We start from the raw sequence: 20,159 nt of genomic DNA, 5'->3' as shown, positions 1-20,159 counted from the left end.
GGAAGAGAAAAGTCTTAAAAGCCACAAGGAGGCCAGGCACTGTGCTTCAGGCCATTAATCCTAGCACTTGGGAGACTGAGACAAGGCTTGCCATGAGTTCAAGGCCAATTTGGGGTACACAATGAGTCAGAGGCCAGTCTGAGCTGCACAGTGAAATCCTGTGTATGAGAGCATACAACACACACACACACACACACACACACGAAGCACTGGGAGACAAGCTGTCATTTTCATTGCCTTCAGCTCTGCAGGGCCGCTGGACCACGTGCACCCCCAGCCGTGCACTCCCCACTGGGCAGAAGCTTAAGCAATCTTTCTTGCCTCTGAGCAGCAAGTTTTTTACTTGTGGAGCAAACACCTGCTTCTGACCTGTTTGTGCCCCTGCCTCAGAGCGTTGCATAAGGCCCTGGTGCTGACGGTCAGAGGACAGAGTTCAGGCTTCGGGGTTCAGGCTCGCTTCCTAGGAGCTTCCAGGTAGAGACTGCAGCGTCTTCCTGGAATTCACTGAGTACACCTCTTTCCTCCCTCTGAAATTCTGCATGAGAACGACTTCCTAATAGCAGTGCCCTTCTTTGTGTGCCTAAAAGATCCAGAACTTTGCACCAAATGAATTCTGTACTTTTCATTTTGAGAGTGTGTCTCACTATGGAGCTCTGGCTGACCTGGAACTCAGATTTAAAGATATGCCTGCTTCTTCTGCCTTCTAGTACTGGGATTAAAGGTGTGTGCTACCACACCTGGTTCAAATAAATGTTTTAGAACAGCGTAGGTCTTATACATTTGACCCATTGCTATGGCTGTTGAGATTTTTCAGATAAAAATGGATCTGTACAAGAAATGGCCTGAAATGGACAGGCAGGCAGGCAATGTCGAGTCAAGATGGTGTGTTGTTGCCTAAGCACACGGCTACTTGAACACATGTTCTCCATGTAATCCATGACAAAACCCTATTTTTTGTTTGGTCTTAATTATATAGGAAGAAGGATGCATGCTTTGCTTTGCCCCCACAGCCTGAAGATGGCATTCCTGTGGTCCTACACAGTGTTCGTACACACTGCTTAGATCATAATCATTCTCCGTCTCTCTTTGGTGTTGTATGGGGCATTAAGCTTTATGCTAAGCAAGTATCCTACCCTGAGCTACGTCTAAACTTTTATCATTCACATTTTTAGAGATGAGCGTGGTAATACATGCCTATAACCCCAGCATTTAAAAAGCTGAGCCAGGAAGACTGCCCTGATTTCAAGGCCAACCTCAACTAACCAGAGTCTCAAGGAAAGAAAACAATAGGGCTGATAAGATGGCTCAGCCAGTAAAGGTGCTTGCTGCCAAATCTGACAGCCTGCTGGGGTTCAAATCCCTGGGACATACATGGTGGGAGGAGAGAACCAAGTGCCACTCACCCCTGCAAACTGTCCTCAGACCTCCACACACATTCTCATATACACACAACAAAAGCAAACACGCAGGTGCTTGCACTGAGAACATCTCTGAGATGATGGACAGAAAGTTGGGGTTCGAGGTAGCGTGGAGTCTCAATTTCCCTTGAAAATCTTACGCTTCTGAGTTTTGCACAATGAGCTTAACTTATTTATGATAAAAATGAAGTGATGACATCATTCCTGGAATGTAGTAGTCTTTGGGAAAGAGCTCTGTGAGTGACAGTACCTCCTGGGCAGCCCAGCCAGCAGCCTCCGCACAGAGCAGGCAGCAAGCAGATTCGGCCTCCCTCCTGATGTCACCCTCCTACTCTTGGCAAGACACTCACAGAGCTCCAAGGAAATCATCAACACTGAAGACCAACACACTCATATTCGAGTTTGCCCAGACAATGTCACCAGTATGAGAAAAGTCTTTCTTTGCCAGAGGCTGAAGGGAAAAGCTGGGGACAGACTGTGAGGGTGGAGAGTGTCTTGGCAGATTTTTCTTGCCAGCTTGCATATCCCTGGCTCCACCATGGGGGGCGGGGCAGGCATCAATATGATAAATGTTTTATGAGTGATAGTGAATTTTATGATTTTTTGAGTAGAAGAATAAATATTCAAATTCTGCCTAAAAATGTAGCCTTTTTTTCCCCTATCACCTAGTTGTGCATAGCCCCCTTTCTACCTTACCCATAACCACATGGCTTAAGCCCACATAACTGTACCCATGCACCTGTTGGTATCAAGTTTCCCCTCTGGGTAGTGGAGGATTTCATGGCCAGAGTCTGTTCAGTCGCGGAAGTGTGTTTTCATTACAGGAAGCCAAGCCACACTAGATTCTCTGGCCACTGTAGAGTAGTAACTCGAAGAGAAGGCCCTTAGCTACAGGCAGAGGATTGCTGTCTTAGTTCTACTTCTTGGCACATGGATAAAAAAAATACACTGTGCTTTAAACGTAGCTTTGGGGAGAAAGAGTAAATCTGGCCTTTGATTCCAGCTGCAATCACCGTGGGGAAGCCAATGCAGCAGGGACTGGAGGGACTCACTCTCCTTAACAACAGTCAAGAACAGAGGGCCCTAAAACAAAAGTCTGCATGCCAGGGTCCGTTCATCATTCCCACTCTTTTTTTGTTTGTTTGTTTGTTTGTTTTTTGTTTTTCGAGACAGGGTTTCTCTGTAGCTTTGGTGCCTGTCCCGGAACTAGCTATTGTAGACCAGGCTGGCCTCGAACTCCCAGAGATCCGCCTGCCTCTGCCTCCCGAGTGCTGGGATTAAAGGTGTGTGCCATTCCCACTCTTAATACAGAATCCCCTGCTAGAATCGTGCCACCAATCGTGGGTGGGTCTTCCTATGCCCTACTAATGTAACCAAGAGTCTAGACAATGTCAAATTGACAATTAACATGAAAAACCACAGTTACTATGTGGCCAGACAACAGGAGCAACACTAGGTCTGACCTCCTCTTACCCCACTCCAGCTTCCCTTATCCTGATCTGGGTCGACTATTCCCAGTTGCAAACCATCTGTCACTCATCTCCTCACACTGCTAGCACCTGTCTCTGTGCATCTGACGACTCCTTCCTTCACATCTGTAAATGACAGAATCGTCCTCTGCAGTGGGCCCTGCTCAGTTGAAAGACACACAGCTTCAGCAGTGGTGGAGAGAAGATGCGGAACAATCTATCTGTTATTTTCTCCCTCAAACTCAAATCTCTCCTTTCTCAGAGAGGCCTCCATCACGGCTCCTCTATTTAGCTTTTTTTTTTCTTCTTCTTCTAAAGCTAACATAGAGAAACATTGCAACTCACAATATTTATCTAGAACACCAGATGACCTATGTATTCATATTCAGGCCAGATGGCTAGGTTAAAATGAGAGTCTGGAGTGTTTGTTTTTCCTCTTCTCTGCCCCGTGGGCACACTGTTCTGCCCTGCAGAGCAGAAGCAGAAGGGGAAGTGTATGTTCTAAGAGCCTAACTCAAACAACTCTCCCTGCCCTAGGGAAAGGCAAAAGACAACTCTTGGTAGATCAAAGGAACAGTCTATGGAGAGATCTATGGTTTAATTTAAAATCTCACCAAGCAATGAATTGTGATCTCTTTGCAGACAGGAGCATGGCCGATTGAGAGTAGTGTGCCACAAGGCTAAGGCCTCCCATACAGATAGTTCAGCACGCCTACCAACTTACCTAATACAGAATCCATAGTAGGCCACTACAGAAACTGTTTTCATGTGTGGTTCAACTATATTCCTTTAAGCAAAAGCTTTGGAGAAAATTCATAAATGGAAACTTGACATTATTGGCAAAGTTCTACCAGCGTCTATAATAACTTTAGATTTTCAGAGATTTCAGTTTGCTTCATAGTTTAATCAGCATGGAGAATCCTTACTAAAACTCTCAGTTTATACCATAAAAATATCTGAGGATTAGTAAGCGAAACAGGCCTGAGCACTGAAAATGAGGTCTGAGGGGCTAGAGATAGCTCAATAGTTATGAAGACTTACTGCTCTTGAGGAGGCTGAGCCATCAATTACCCACACTAGGCAGCTTACAACCACCTATGACTCCAGTTCCAGAGAACCCAACACACCTTCTGATCTCTAAGTCACATAATAAATAAACAAACAAATAAATAATTTTTTGCTGTCCTTTTTAATTTTTTTGGACAGGAACCCACTGTGTAGACCATGCTGGCCTCAAACTCACTGAGATCCACCTGCCTCTACCTCCCAAATGCTGGGATTAAAGGTGTGCGCCACTATGTCTGGCCATAAGATAAATAAATCTTAAAAAGGGATATAAGTCTTCATCCACCATACAACATACATAAAAAAGCCAAGGCACACAGTTACTGGTAAAAGGCGGTTCACCAAAGACACACAGAAGTGAGATCCCAAGAGAGTAGCGTACAACCTTGCCCAGAATTTCTGATCTCAGAATCAGTGTACTGCTCATACCCTCAACCCGTTTCACGAAGCTGGTCCTTGAACCTCTAGGTACAATGTGGAGGAGCCTTTCCATATCTCTCCGAACCCAGTGACCTGAGCTGACTGGTAGACCTTGAAGTACTTGGCACTTGCTGATACCAGTCCTCAGCCTCATCTGAACTCAGTGACCACATCTCCGGGTTCTTGCTCCCGGATCACTAAACGGCAGATTCAATACCATTTGACCTCAGCAGGCTCTCTGTGAGGGGTGACCTGAGGGGTGACCTCCATTTCTACCACCTACACAGACATGCTGACTCTTTGGAAACTCCACTTTTGCCTAACTCAGTCTTTCTGCTTTCCATGTAAAGAGAACCCCAGGCAGACAGCTTCCAAACCCCTACTACCCTAGGGGGCGCTCTTCCTATGGCCATTCTTCCTTCTTGAACCTACAAGAGGCCCAGCATTCAACACAGGGACCTCCGGACTTGTGGGCAATTGTCCTCCTGACCCTGGTGACACTGACTTACATGCTGCTCTGGTCCTCTCTACACACTCCATTTTCTCACTTTCTGCCTCTTTCTTCTCCACATTCATTGGGGAAGCCACTCGTTCCCAAGAAGTCACTGTAGACTCTTACATCCACGGTGTCTCCTCACACTTGCTCTTGAGCTCTCTATGCCTTGCAACTCCTGCCCTTTCCAGATTTGTACAGCCGTCCGAGCGTCTCTTCGCTGTCTTCCTGTCACGTCTGGTCCATTCCACCAGGGTCAGACCTGCAGTAGTCGGAGGCTCCTGTCGTGCCCTGCTTCCATCTCCTTGAGGAACTGTGGACTTCATCCTGATGTCTGTTTCTGGGTAGAGCAGAACTAGCTCTCACTGAACGTATGCTATGTAAACGTTTTGCCTCTGAATCCTCCAGAGCGGCAGCTCATCCTTTGCTTCCCATACGCCCCAGTTATTATCCTCTTACAGTTTACCCAGAGGTCTTCAAATAGTCAACGTGTTTTTATACTTTCACCTCTGCCCTCGCCATAATCTCAGAATCCATCCTATTTGTAAAATATCCAGCATTGACCTCCCGGTCAGGGACCTTATCTTTACTATCACTCGGCTCTAGTATGATCATTGCCCGTGTAGTGCCTTCCACAGACGTCTCGTGATAAATGAGGACAAAAACTATGGAAACAGATCTGGTAACTGCAATCAACCACTTACTGATGACAGAGGCCAGAGGAAACACCAACTCAAAACCCAAAAAAGCTGGATAGTCCTGGGAATTTCATGTATGAACAAAGGGTCCTTTATATCTTAGTGATCTCCACGAATAACACTGTACCTACAATGCTGCATCATGGATGATTTTGGTAGCACTGGATATTTTTGAAGCTATATTAAATTCAGCATAAGTTAGTATTATGTAGGAAATAGGTGCAAATCGGGATACATGCAGCAGTTTCAGGATTGTGTGTGGGTTTTAAAGCAATGGAGCTTTTCCGTCGAATACTATGATCAATACAGGCCATGGTACAGCTCCAAACGCCTAGAACATACAATATCATTATCTGCTGCTCCATAAGACATTATGTTTAGCCCTGTGGGTAAACTATGGGTAACTATGGACATGGACAAACATGAATTCATTGACAGGAATCCATCCATGTTGGTGCACACCAATTCTAGCATGCAGGAGGCTAAGGCAAGGCAATCCCAAGAATGAGGCCATCATGAGATACAATGAATGAAAGGGAGGAAGAAAGGAAACACAGGTCTGTTAATTGTCAAGCTGACCAATGTAATGTGGTGGGAGGTGAGGGCAGAAGATACACAGGAAATCTGTATGAAAAAACTGTCTCTGCAAATATCTTTAAAACCTGGTTTAAAATGTATGTGTATTAGTGTTTTTGCCCATACATAGCTCATCCACAGGCACACCTGGTGTCCAGAGGCCAGAAGAGAACATCAGGTAAGTCCCTCGGAACTGGAGTTATACTGTAAGCTGCCAAACCCCGTTTCTCTCCCAAAACGAGTGCCCTTAAACTTTGAACCATCTTTCTAGTCTCTCTACATTCCTTTAGGCTACTGAAAACTAAGAAAGAGGAAAAGTTAAGGTGAGCAGACCCTCAGGCATCTCACAGGGAGTACAGTTTATTAGTCCTTTGCAGGAACCATTGAATTTGGCAATAACCTCTAACTAGCAATGGATCACCTACAGTTTTTCCAAACAGTTCACTTTAAAAAAATGTTAAAGAATGTTGCTTATGCAAAATAACGGTTAAAAGACTAGTTTGCACTTTGTCTATGCTCAGAGAACATGAGGATGTCATGTCAGAGAGCAACCTGTGCCGTTCATCCTCTCCTTCCATGCGAAGGTCCTGGGGATGACTCAGCCTTGGCCGCAAGTGCCCTTACACACAGAGCCTCTCATTAACCACAAAATAAAAAAAAAAAAGATACATCTTTGTCGATGCTGGATAGCTTCTGTGGCCCTTTAAGAGGATGGAGATGGCTCAGACATGTCCAGTTCCCAGGTCAAGCAGCAGCACATAACCATTGTTAACTCTAGTTCCAGGGAATCCAACATGCCTCTTCATACTCCAAGGGCACTCATGTGCACACTTCAACCCCACACCCACACATTATTTTTTAAGAAAAAATTATATTTAGGTACTTTTCTCAACAGTGTGGTCATTATGGTTTATATATCAAAATCCAAGAAAACTTCAATACTTACTTTAGTGCTAAAAATAAACTTGATAAAGACTGGGATTTCTGGAGTGTCTAGCAGTCCAGAGACTCTGGGTTCAACTCCTAGCATTGCGAAGACCACTGTCAGATCAAGGACAATCAGAGAAAACCATGTATACGTGTTCAACTCATCTCTTCTAAAGCTGTGCCTTGACACTGCCTTCCACTAGCCCTTCTGCATGTGGTGTCCTGGAAGCCAGCAGCCTCCCTCTGGAACACCCCTGAAGCCCCCTCATCCCCACATTAGAAAGCTTTTTTTTTAAAGAAAAAAATTTCCCAAAACTCAAGTCTGATTCTTGCTACAAGTACTTAACAAATAACCTTGACTTTGTCATTTGGTCGTCTTTACTTCTGTCCCTGGGTATTAGATTTAAAAAAAAAAAAAGTTGAAATGATCCTAGTTATAAATGAGGTATATTTATCTCAGTTGGGAGCGGGAGGAGCCAGAAATAGCCGAGAGAGAGAACCTCAGGATGGACTGAGGACACTAAACTGGTTTGGGAAGGATCGCTACCCCCTTCTAAGTGCTCAGATCTGCTCGGGGACTACATCACCCTCCTCGGTGATGAAGTCAGCCTGTTGTACACATTGCACAATGCGCCCCCCTCCACTTGATCATTGCCATTAAAGATTTATCTAAAAATTCATTCTGCCAGCACACCTTAGAACATTCAGTTCTCAGCAGCTCATCAGAACTCTCATCCTGATAGTTCGGCTCCAGCTGAGTAAGTTGAGCCTTGGAGGGTTCACTTCTCCTCTCCCCCAAAGCATGCCCAGGAAAAGCAGTGTGAGGTTTTGTGTAAACTTTAATCTCTCTGCCGTTTGTGCGGTTAGTTCAGGCTAGTTTTTTCTGGCTCCTAGATGATGACCTGACTGGAAAGATTACACAGCAAAACAGAGCACGACTAACAAGTCATCCGTTTTGTTTCTGAAGTAATTTTTAATTAATTGTGATATTAAGAGATAGCACTGCAGAAATACAAAATAATTAAACTATGGCTTGTACCATTCAGGAAGCCAATGTCCCCACTAAAATAAATTTCTTAAACGAATTTATGTATTATTATTTGGGTGCAAGGTTGCGGCTGGGGGTGGGAAATTCACTTGAGAGGAACTAAACTGACAGGATTTTGAACTCAGTAGCATTGCTTGCTTCTTTGAATAAGACTTGCTGAGGGATGAACTGATTGTAATGTCTGCAGGGAAGGCTCTCTTCCCGGACTAATGGGACCCTCCCTTTAGCTTTGTCTTCACTTGCAGCTCCCTCTGCCTGCAGGAATGTCCTCCAGACTTGCCAGCAAGGGGTTAGTTCTCATCCATGCAAGCACTGGCCCTCAGGGTGAATACACTTCCTCACCCTGGTAATGGCCCGAAAGCCACTGCACTCAGCCCTCACCCCCATCGTACTGTCTCATTTCTGCTTGGCACATGGCAAGGGTGACTCCAGTGTGGCTAGCTTTGTGTACCTGTGAAGAGTCAGGGCAAGAGTCTTCTGCTTTCCCTGGGACACCGTGAAACAGCAATGTCGTGACTGAAGAGGGCTGTGGAGGCAGATGGCCTCAGTGTGCATCCTGCTCCCACAGAAAGGTCACTAGCTGTGACCTGGGCCTCTGTAGACCATGATTCCTTCCCTTTTAAAGGTGACAGTGACTGTGCCTAGTGGGGGGGGGCTCTAGTCCCAGGTACCTGGGAAGGGAACGTAAGAGAAGGACTTGAGTCCATGAGTTTGGGACCATTCTGGGCAACCCAGTTGAGATTCTTGTCTCCAAAAGAAAGGAGAGAGAAGGAGCAAAACTGACTCAGTTTGTGGGGTTGTAATGAGGATTAAACAAACAATACACAGAAAGGACTTTTTTGGAAGTGCCCGTGGGAAGTATTGTACAAGTGTTTAAGATTATTGTCGGGTGGTGGTGGCGCACGCCTTTAATCCCAGCACTAGGGAGACAGAGGCAGGCGGATCTCTGTGAGTTTGAGGTCAGCCTGGTCTACAAGAGCTAGTTCCAGGACAGGAACCAAAAACTACAGAGAAACCCTGTCTCGAAAAACCACAAAAAAAAAAAAAAAAAAAAAAAATTAACCCAAGCATCTCACTACTTGCAAAGAGGCTACTAAAGAAAACTGCCTGCACCTACGGCCACCACAGCTGTCAAATCCTTGTGGCAGAAGCCCCCACCCCCAGTACACAAAAGCATCAGCACTCAGAGGAAGCTGTAAGGCTGCTCCACTTCAAAGTGCTCCCACGGGAGGCAGCAAGAACCAGCCTGCTTTCCTCAGAGACCAATCGTTAGCCATGACACCACAGAGTGAAACAGCCAAGTCTTGCGAATTTGGCATTCCTCACCCTCACACCACCCATGCACGCTCCTGAGTCCAATAAGCAAGCTTTGCAGAAAAGGGGAGGTGGGAATTTTGGCTGTAGAATATTTTCTCCAAGTCACTTCAAACTAAGCAGACGAACCAGCCTAAAGTCTTGCAGAACCTGTTCCAAGGGTCCGGGGGGGGGGGGGGATCTCTTGATGGAAAAATTAGTCACCTGAACTAATCAACAAAACAAGTTGATCTTTAACCCCAACTCTCCCAGCACTCGAGAGGCAGAGGCAGGTGGATCTCTGCATTAGAGATAAACCTGGTTTACAAAGTGAGTCCCAGGCCAGTTAGAGATAGGAAGGGAGACCCTATCTCAGAGAGAGAGAGAGATATGACAACACTAATTAATTTCCCAGCTTTGAAAAGATCATCTTACTTTAGACATATTGTACAGTCTAGGCATTAGGGCTTTAAAAGTCTCAGAAAGTGTTTATTTGCACAAATATCCAATGGCTTCCTTTAAAAATACACAGCTAGGCTGGGTGGTAGTGGTGCACGCCTTTAATCCCAACACCCGGAGGCAGGCAGATCTCTGTGAGGTCAAGGCCAGCCTGACCAAGTTCCAGGATAGCTAGAACTGTTACACAGAGAAACCCTGTCTTGAAAAACAAAACAAAACAAAATACACAACTAATATACTCCTTGAGTCCCAGCTGTTATACATGGCTAGTCCAATATAGAGAGACCTATCTTTAAAAAAGACAGAAAAGAATTACACCTACGAAACTGCTTTGCTCAAAAATAAATAAATACAGTTGTTCCACATTGTGGTGCACATTTGAGTTAAGACCAGAGAATCCCAAGTGTGAGGCTAGCCTGAGCTGCAAGAAAGTCCTTGTTTCAAAAAAGCAAGTCAATCTCTTCCTTTTTTCCACATTTGATGTCTCAGAATTCTGATTTCTGAAAACTGAGATAGATGAAGTTTGTAGCTATCACTAGGTCTCGGAAGGTGGTTTTCTTTGTGAGCAAGCTCCCTGCCCTCAGAACCTGGCAGCGATAAGGACCACTGTTCTAGGCAGAATTGAGACACAGCATCCCCCAGCTGCAGCCAGAACAGGCTCATGTCATCTTTTAAAACAAAATCAGGATTGCATCTAAAATTCCCTCTCACAGAAACCAAACCAAACAAGCAACAGCAAACAAACAAAACAAAACAAAAAACCCAGCTGCAGTAGTAAAAGAGAAATATCTCCCCGATGTGGAGAACCAGCTAAGGGGCTTGGTGTTTGTCTTTCTTAAAGAGTTCTTCAGCTCTGACCTCGCTCTTGACAGGGAGACTCTTCTCCCACTAGAGGAACTCAATACCGTATAAAAATACCGCCCCCCAAGAACAATATTTAGACCATTAAAAACACTTCTCCTGATGCAGGCTGGAGAGATGGCTCAGCAGTTAAGATCACGCCTTGCTCTTCTGGAGGACCCAGGTTTGGCCCCTAGCACCTACATTGCACCCAACCGTCTGGAACTCCTTTCTAGAAGATCCGACACCCCACGTGGTGCACATAGATAAATGCAGACAAATCTTTAAAAAATTAAAAAAGTAAAGTCTATATATAGCCCGAGACTCCTTAATCACGCTTAAACCATATTTGTGTGCTTTTCTAGAAAAATCATTCGGAATTTATAAAGCACTGCTTCCTTTCAATAGGGTTGTGGTGTGTGTGTATGTGTGTGTGTACGTGTGCGTGTCGGGGACGGGTGGTGGTGGTGAGGAGATGTGAGACAGAACAGCTTGAACCGCTGGTGCAAAGAACTTTGACAAGTTTAAATCTCCTTCCAAATGCACGACTTCAGGTGATTCCTTTTTCCTGTCTCACCTGACCTATAGAGATAAAGACACTTCCAGCTCAAAAGACCTCAAAGCCCTTCTTCCGGTGGGGGTGAACGAAGGCTGAATGAAGTGGCGAGGACTCCACGTGTGTTTTGCATGGCCTTCCTGCGGGAAGCTTGTATGTAGCTGCCCCCGCAGCCCAGGGGTAAAGACCACGAAGAGGGCTGCATAGATTCTCCCCGGAAAGAGAAAGCCCACCGGGTTGGGGCCTGTAAAGAACTGTATATTTTCAGACCCGAGCAATCCTACCCCAAAGCTGGACCACCAGGGATTATAGAAGGCAAAGAAGCCAGAGCAAGCGGAGCCCCAGTGAGTCCTCCCGGCCACTTACAAACAGGATCTTCCATTTTTAAGGGTCTGTTCAAGCGGATGCTGGCGGGGACTGTCTTCTCGATGAGTTCGTCAATGCTCTAAAATTAACAAAACAAAACGCAAGCTGGTGAGCACGACAGGGAGTTGTAATGCCAGAGTTAAGGGAGGCAGCCACCTCGGTGTTTTTCATTTCCAAAGGCTGGTAGGAACCTTATCTAAATAGTCTAATTAGGATTTCTTTTAAAGTGAAACTTCAGACAACAGAAAATTTTTTTGGAGGAAAAAATGAGGGAGACGGACAGTAAATCCGCCACTCCGGGTTCGATTTTAGTCTGTAACTGAAACTGACCAAATTAATGCACTCTAAGTAGGGGGTCTTCCTCATTTCCCTGCAAAAATTCGTCTGGAGTTGGGGACATTTTTTTAAGTACACTTTTGGAGAGAGAGAGAGAGAACAGCAGAAAAGTTAAGAAGACACCAAGATTAAGAGCGAGCGAGCTTCCAAGCTGGGGCCCGGGACGCAAGAGGCAAGGTGGGAGTCCGGAGGCCCGGCGGGCTGAGCCCCGGCAGGATGGAGGGTGGAGGGCCTTACCGCCAGCCCCAACGCCTGCAGCATCTCCCTCCGGTCTTTGTCTCCCGGGCCGATGTGTCTCTGAGCGAAGTCGTCGTGTCTGGGCAGGAGGCGCTCCAGGAGGCGCGAGGCCCCAGGCGCGCCGCGGTCCCCGCCACCGCCGCCGCCGCTGCTGTCCCGGCCCTGCGGCGCCGAACTCAAGCCCGCGCCCCGAGCCAGGCGGTGGCCGCCCCCGACTCCGCGGCCCAGGCGCAGCCCCCATGCCCTGGCACACAGCTGCATGGACGCAGCCGCCGTCACCTCCCCAGCCCACTAGGGTCAGCGGCGATCTCCGGCCGTCCTCTGGCCCCAGTGCTCCGCGAGTGGCCGCTGCAGTCCCTGGGTCCTCTTCCCAACGACTGCGGGCCGGACCGAAGGGTGGACCTTTCGGGCAATGAATGGGTGCAGCGAACTGCACTAAATCTCGCAAAGTTCGTCCTCCACTGCAGGCACCTGCTCCGCACACTTTAAGCAGCGCCCGAAGGCGGGCGGTAGGATGGGGCCAGGAAACCTTTAGCCAATGGGAGTGGATTGCGAGGCGGAGGCGAGGCAGGCCCCTTCCTTTCTCTCTCCTCCTCTCCTCCCACCTCCTCCCGCTTCTCTCCGCTCTTCAGCAGCAGGGTGGAGTCCCCTGACTGACAGCAAGGTGTCTGAGGTCCCAAGTCGCGTTTCTTACCTGGGGTTCAGGATGCTGACGTGGGATTCAGGATGCTCCGTGGGCCAACTAGCAGCGTGGAGGGCCGTGGTTGTGGCACGGACAGTGAGGGCAACCCTAAAGTTCGTGAAGTTCCTGGACCAATCTACTAAGACAAAAGGAAGACGGAAGGTAGTCTTCTCAATGAAGGAAGACTCCAATAATTGGTCTCCACTTATTGATTTTAGGGTCACATCTCATGAGAACCATTATGGGGAAATGAAGGTTTTTTTTTTCTTTTCTTTTCTTTTCTTTTTTTTTTTAATAGTTACGAATGCCGGGCAAAGAGCACAGCCTCTAAAACCTCTTACTGACTCACTTTAATCTTTTTTTCTTAAAAATTTATTTATTATTATTATTATTATTATTATTATTATTATTATTATTATTATTATTATTTTGGTTTTACGAGACAGGGTTTCTCTGTGGTTTTGGAGCCTGTCCTGGAACTAGTTCTTGTAGACCAGGCTGGACTTGAACTCACAGATTCGCCTGCCTCTGCCTCCCGAGTGCTGGGATTAAAGGCGTGCGCCACCGACGCCCGGTTTAAAGATTTATTTTTATTTATTTGTTTGTGTGTGTGCATGTGTTTGTGTGTGTCCGCACACACACACACATACATGCACGCTCTCACACACATGTATGTTTGTATGTATAACGCTTCATATGCTAGTGCTTTCAGAAGTAACAAGTGGGCATTGAATCCCCTAAAAGAAGAGTTGCGGGCTGTTGCGAGCTGCCATGCGGGCGCTGATAACTCAGATCTTCTGTAAGAGCAGCGAGTGTTCTCAACCATCCAGCCATCTCTCCCCCGCCCCGCTTTGAGATATGATATGATGGGGATCAAGCCCTGGGCCTCCTACATGCTGGCAAGGGTTCTGACACTGAACTACAACCCAGCACCTATCTTTATTAGGTAACTGGATCTTTCTCTCTCCCTCCATTCTCCTTCCCTCTTCCTCCCCTCCACAATGGTTTGATATGCACCCATTCCTGAATTAAATTTGCCTTTACTTGAAATACTTGAGTAAACTGTTGGTATATTGAATATATTTTGTTTTCCTGAATAAACCTGTAACTGAAGTGAGACCATCTTCAGGAAACTGACCCCCAAAGATGGAAACCTGGGACTGGCTACCTGACCTTTATACATAAACTTGATGGTAATTTTATAGTAAATGATGGGTCTTAGAAAATACATAAGAAACAGTCTTGCCTAAACTATCAGGGGTGACTAAAGTCTGTTATGGGCAGGTCTTTGATAGATCAGATAGTTGCTAAATTAGGCCCTTCCAATGGAAAGACCTGTAGGGAGGGCTAAGCACCCTGAAGAGATTGTAGATCACAATGACAGGTCTGGAAACTAAAGACTTCAATACCCTGAAGGAATCTCTTTATTCCCATTGCTGTAGGAAGAAAATAGTTAACAAAGGCTAACATTTGATCCTGTAGATTGCCAAATTTCCATGCAGGCTGACGTTATATCATTATTTGGTCTTCTGTCTGAACATTGGAATGAGGACATCTCAGTAGTTTGAGATATGATTATCCTGAATAGCAAATTCTACAGTACGTGGGAGGTGAAGACAGAAAGTTCGGAGTCCAAGGAAATTCTTGGCTATATAGGGGATTTGTGCACAGACTGTATGATGCTTGCCTCACCTAATTTTTTTCTCACCTGAGTCTCCCTTGCTTGCTGGACCAGTTCCTTCTATGATAGCAGATTGGCCATACCTTTCTTGAAGGTCCTATATTGAGTTCACCATAAAGACATTAACCCTTTAAGGACCTATCAGCATCTCTTTAGCCTGGCTTAAGGGGAGAGAGTACACCTCCCCAGAACCAACTGGAATGTTAGATCTCCACCCAGGCCAGAAAGACCATTCTTGTGACCAAGTTTTCTGCTCTAACCTTCCCCTCCTAAAATCATTTAGGAATCAGTTAAGAGGTCAGAGCCCCCAAATATTTTTTTGGCATTGTTGGCCTCTGGTAAAGATAAATCTGCCTAGGGGCCCAAAGATATTTCTGGCTTTAGCTTAGGAAAAAAAAAAAAAACTGGTTACTTTTCTTTGGAGTTTTTTTATTCTGAGTAGCCAATTTATTTTTTCTTTTTTTTTCCTTTTTTTGGGGGGTGGGTATGGGGAGTATGGGGGAGGATTTTCGAGGCAGGGTTTCTCTGTGTAGCCCTGGCTGTCCTGGAACTCACTCTGTAGACCAGGCTGGCCTTGAACTCACAGAGACTCCCTTGCCTTGCCCCCAGTGCTGGGATTAAAGGTGTGCCACCACCCACCACTGCCTTTGTTTACCTCCAGTTGTCATTATTTAGCTCCAGCACTCAGGAGGCGGAGGCAGGGGGATCTCTGTGAGTTCCAGGTCTCCTTGGTCTCCACAGTGAATTTCAAGCCAACCAGGGCTATATAGTGATGATGCCCTGTCTCAAAAAGTCTATTTGTGGTCTGGAGAGATGGCTCAGTGGTTAAGAGCACTGTCTGCTCTTCCAGAGGTCCTGAGTTCAATTCCCAGCAACCACATGGTGGCTCCAAACCATCTGTAATGAGATCTGGCACCCTCCTCTGGCGTATGGGTATTAATGGAGGCAGAAAGTTGTATACATAACAAATAAATAAATCTTTTAAAAAAAAAGTCTAGCCGGGTGGTGGTGGCACAGGCCTTTAATCCCAGCACAGAAGCAGAAGCACAGAAGCAGGCGGATCTCTGTGAGTTCAAGGCCAGTCTGGTCTACAAAGGGAGTTCCAGGTCAGGCTCCAAAACTACAGAGAAACCCTGTCTCAAAAAACCAAAAAAAAAAAAAAAAAAAAAAAAAGGTCTATTTGTGTGTGTGCTCAGATGTCACAGCATGTGTTGGGAGGTCAGAGGGCAACCGTGTGGAGACAATTCTCTCCTTCCGTCTTCCAGGGATGGGACTTGAATTGTCAGGCTTGCACAGCAAGTATCTTTACTGGATGAGGCATCATGGTAGCCTGAAAAACCAATTTATATATATATATATATGTATATATGTATATATACAAACTTAGATTCCAGAGGAAAATACACTTCAGTTTCTACAAAGACAAGGTCAATCCAAAGAAGCTCAGCAAGATCCACTTAACTGAAATAGAAACTTTTGGAGCTACAAATGTGTAAGTATGCATAAAAGATACTTTTGCTGAATTGCTGGTCTGATTTGAAAGGAGTGTGCTCTTGGGTTGAGGAGACTCCCATATTTATAAGGCTTAACTTCCAGGGTTAAGACCACACCAGGTTTCAGGTTAAGACTTGAGAAATACCCCTCTGTTAAACAGGAGAAAATGAAAGAGAACCATGCATGGACTTGTGAACCATGTGTGGACCCGCTACTCCGTTTTCCTCTCTTCCCTCTCCTCTCCTTCCCTCCCCTTTCTCTCCTCCCCTCTTCCTCTCTCTACTTCCTCTTTTCCCTCTTCTTTCCTTTTATTTCCTTCTATTCTTCCTTCTCTCCTCTCCTCTTCCTTCCTACCCCCTTTCTCTCCCCACCCCCCTTTTTGTCCTTTTGGGATAGGGTGTCATGTAACCCAAGCTGTTTCAAATTTTGTGTGTACCCCAGAATAGCTTTGAACTCCTGATCCTCCTGCCTCCTTGGTCAGACACTGGAATCTCAGTCCTGCATCCCCACACCCAGTTTACCTAGGGCTTTCTTCAGAACAAAAGTCTGCTCTCCCAAAGAAAGGACCTCGCCGGAATTTTATTCAAACCAAAGAATGTCCTGGAACTAGCTCTGTAGACCAGGCTGGTCTCGAACTCACAGAGATCCGCCTACCTCTGTCTCCCGAGTGCTGGGATTAAAGGCGTGCGCCACCATCGCCCAACTTGGAATCCTTTTCCAATCTTCTCCAGGCATGGTAGAATAAAGTCCCAGCTCTTAAGACACCAAGCAGGCTCCGTGATGGAGCAGTAGTTGAGAGTTTACATCTGTTCCACAAGTGCTGCACAGAGAAAGCTAACTTAACCTTAAAACCCACCTTCTAATCCTACCAAGGGCAAGCAAGCCCTCAAATGCCTGAGCCTCTGAAGGCCATCTCACTCATCCACCATACACCATGTGGGCTGCACTCTACCCTGTGCTCAGGGGTGCCCTCTTGACCTTGACCTGGCAGTCTGAAGAGCAGAAAACAGCTTTTCTCTATTTGGAAATTGTCATCAATTTCCAGAATAATGTGAATTATTCTTTTTTTTTTTTTTTTCGAGACAGGGTTTCTCTGTAGCTTTGGAGCCTGTCCTGGAACTAGCTCTTGTAGACCAGGCTGGCCTCGAACTCCCAGAGATCCGCCTGCCTCTGCCTCCCGAGTGCTGGGATTTAAAGGCGTGCGCCACCACCGCCCGGCATGTGAATTATTCTTAATTGCTACTAAGAGTAAATTCTTCTCGTGGAGTCAGTTATGAAAGAACAAAAAGGGATGGAAGTTAAATTTAAAAATGAAATACAGGACTGGAACAATGGCTCAGTGGTTAAGAGCATTCACTGACTACCCTTCCAAAGGACCTGGGTTTGATTCCCAGCACCCACAGGGAAGCTCACAACTGTCTGGGACTTCTGTTCCAGGGAATCAAGTTCCCTCTTCTAGCTTCCACAGACATGAGGCACATGTTCTACAGACATACATGCAGACAAAGTACCTATATACATAAAAAAAAAACCTTTTAAAAAAATCAAATATGATAAAAAATGAAATGTGGCCCTTGAGATAGCTTTGCAGGTAGAGATGCTTGACAACCTGAATTTCTAACCCCGGGACCCCATGGGGGACAAGTGAGCACTGAATCCCAGGAGTCACCCTCTGACTATCACCCTCATCCCAGAGCACACACGCATTTGCACTTCTGTATGCACTTTAGAAAAATGTAAATATAAAAAAGAAGGTTTCACAGTTTTAATCCTAGCACCAGGAGACACACCAGGCCAGTCTGGACCACAGAGTGAGAATCTATTTCCAAAAACCACCAAGCAAGCTGTGGTAAGAGGGCTGAAAGGGTAAAGTGTAACACCTGATTCTTTGTTACCCTCTTGCTACAGTTCGAGGGCCATTGTACCGTAGGCGAGCCGGGCCAGGGCCTGGGGATTGAAAGAACACACAAGAGACCTGGGTCATCAGCCAAATGCCGTTTATTCAACCTTGGGGAAAATCCTTACACACTTACCTAGCTGCTGCACAAGGAAGTCCCCCCAGGCAGGTGGGAAATTGCCACACCCAAGATGGAGTAAGCAATGCCCTACAGCTAATCATCAGGCGGGGCAGAGGGAGCACAAAAACAGAATGTTTTAGCTGGCTGACCAGAACTGTCCTCAAGATGAACCCCAGGAACAGGGGTAGCCCTGGGCCCTACTGTAAGGCGTTTGCCACCAAGCCTGAGACCTGACTTCAGTCCTTAGGATTCGCATGGTGGAAAGCGAGGCTCCCACAGTTGTCTTCTGACCTCCACACATACACACGCGCACACTCATGTGCACATGCATATATGCAGTGGTAAATAAATAAATAAATAAACAAAAGTGTAATAACATTTTACATTTTAAAAGGCATACAAGTAAACATAGGATTAGTAATATGGTGTTAGCCTCATTTCAACATTTTGCCTTTACAATTTTTATTTATCTATTCACTTCTTTTTTTTTTTTTTTTTGAGAAATCTTGACTGTAAACCTGGCCGTCCTGGAACGCATTACGTAGACCAGGCTAGCCTTGAACTCACAGAAGTCCTCCTGCCTCTGCCTCTCAAGTGCTAGGATTAGAAGTCTTCTAGGAGGAACAATGATTCTGTTGAACTGGACAGTACGGTAACCACAAGGATGTTTGTAGCTCTTTGTGTCACTGGATCAATAAGTGGAGAAGAAAATTATTTCTACCAGCTGGACAATTCATGCTGATTGTCAATAGAATGTGGATTTATTCCTCTCCAGTAGGCACATAAAGCAGTATATTAAGCTGTACATGGTGATACCTTCCTTTAACCCCAGCATTCAGAAGACTGAGACAGGCAGTGAGTTAGTGACCAGCCTGGTCTGCAGAGTGAGTTCCAAGGAAACCCTGTCTCGAAAAACCAAAGCGGGGGAGTATATATAGAATTCAGAGCATTTTATGAAGCATTCCATAGTACTTCCATGTTGGGTGGCAAAAATATAAACTTTACTAACCCACCAATAGATCAAGTCTTTCAGAGGTAGAAGTTGGGTTCAACTAACTACAGGTTAAAATAAAAAATACTGTGACTAGATAAGGGGGTGAACCAGAAACAGAATCACTCAAGGGTGGTAGATGATGGGTAACTGCAGAGACAAGGCTGAAGTGTCCAAACATAATTTTCCATGATAGATATGGATACAGACACATATTGTTAATTACTTTTCTGCTACTGTGACAGACACCATGGCCAGAAGCATCTTGGGAAATGGGTTTATTGATTTACAACCATAAGAGAGATAACAGTCCCTTACGTCAGGGAATCAGCAAACAGGTTGTGGAGCAGATGCTGAGGTCTCCCATCCTGAATGAGAAACAGGAAGCAGAGTGTGAACCCTGGGAATAGCCCAATTCTTTAAACTCTCAAAGCCCACCTCAGTAACAGGGATGTGATTTCTCTTTCGGCTTCCTTTGGCACTAGGCTCTTATGTGGTACAAATACATATACGCAAACAAACACTGGTACACACACACACACGAAAGCAAAACAAACGTTAAAAAAATCAAGATCAACTGAAAAGCAACTCAAACTAAAAAATGTTTTGAGAGTTAATAAAAATTGCAATAGGCTTTTGTTCCTACCAGTAGCAGTCTTTTAAATGCAAAGGCTAAGAGAATGGCGCAGTGGGTAAGGGTGATTGCTATGCAAGCATGGTGACCTGAGTTCAGGTCCCCAGCATTCACGCACAAGCTAGACGTTACTGTGTGCCTGTAACCTCAGCAATATGGTGGAGGTGGGGGACACCGAGGTAGGAGCATCACTGTGACTCACTGATGTGATGTATTTGTTTTTTGTTTTCAAGACAGGGTTTCTCTGTGGAATAGCTCTAGCTGTCCTGGAACTAGCTCTTGTAGACCAGGCTGGCCTCGAACTCACAGAAATCTGCCTGTCTCTGCCTCCCAAGGGCTGGAATTAAAGGGGTGCATCACCACCGCCCAGCGATGTTATGTGTTTTTATATGTTGAAGTACAATGAAAATCCAGTGATTTGGGGAATCATACAAAATAATTTTAATATTATCTGAAAT

General features: G+C 45.7%; 1 protein-coding gene across 1 annotated transcript in view; it reads right to left on the bottom strand.

The window, feature by feature from the left end:
* Gldc (glycine decarboxylase) overlaps positions 1 to 12,652 on the bottom strand; it is a 78,486-nt gene extending 65,834 nt beyond the window's left edge. Inside the window, exons 1-2 of the mRNA XM_057779871.1 lie at positions 12,202 to 12,652; positions 11,629 to 11,707 (exon numbers count right to left, since the gene is read on the bottom strand). Of these exons, the coding sequence (XP_057635854.1) occupies positions 11,629 to 11,707; positions 12,202 to 12,462 (340 nt within the window). The 5' untranslated portion in view covers positions 12,463 to 12,652. The remainder of the gene's footprint in view (positions 1 to 11,628; positions 11,708 to 12,201) is intronic.
* Between the last annotated feature and the right edge of the window lie 7,507 nt (positions 12,653 to 20,159).

Source organism: Chionomys nivalis, chromosome 8 (genome assembly GCF_950005125.1).
Source record: "Chionomys nivalis chromosome 8, mChiNiv1.1, whole genome shotgun sequence".
NCBI classification, from domain to species: Eukaryota; Metazoa; Chordata; class Mammalia; order Rodentia; family Cricetidae; genus Chionomys; species Chionomys nivalis.
The sequence above is the reverse complement of the archived record's forward strand: the minus strand, read 5'-3'. Positions and strand labels throughout refer to the sequence as shown.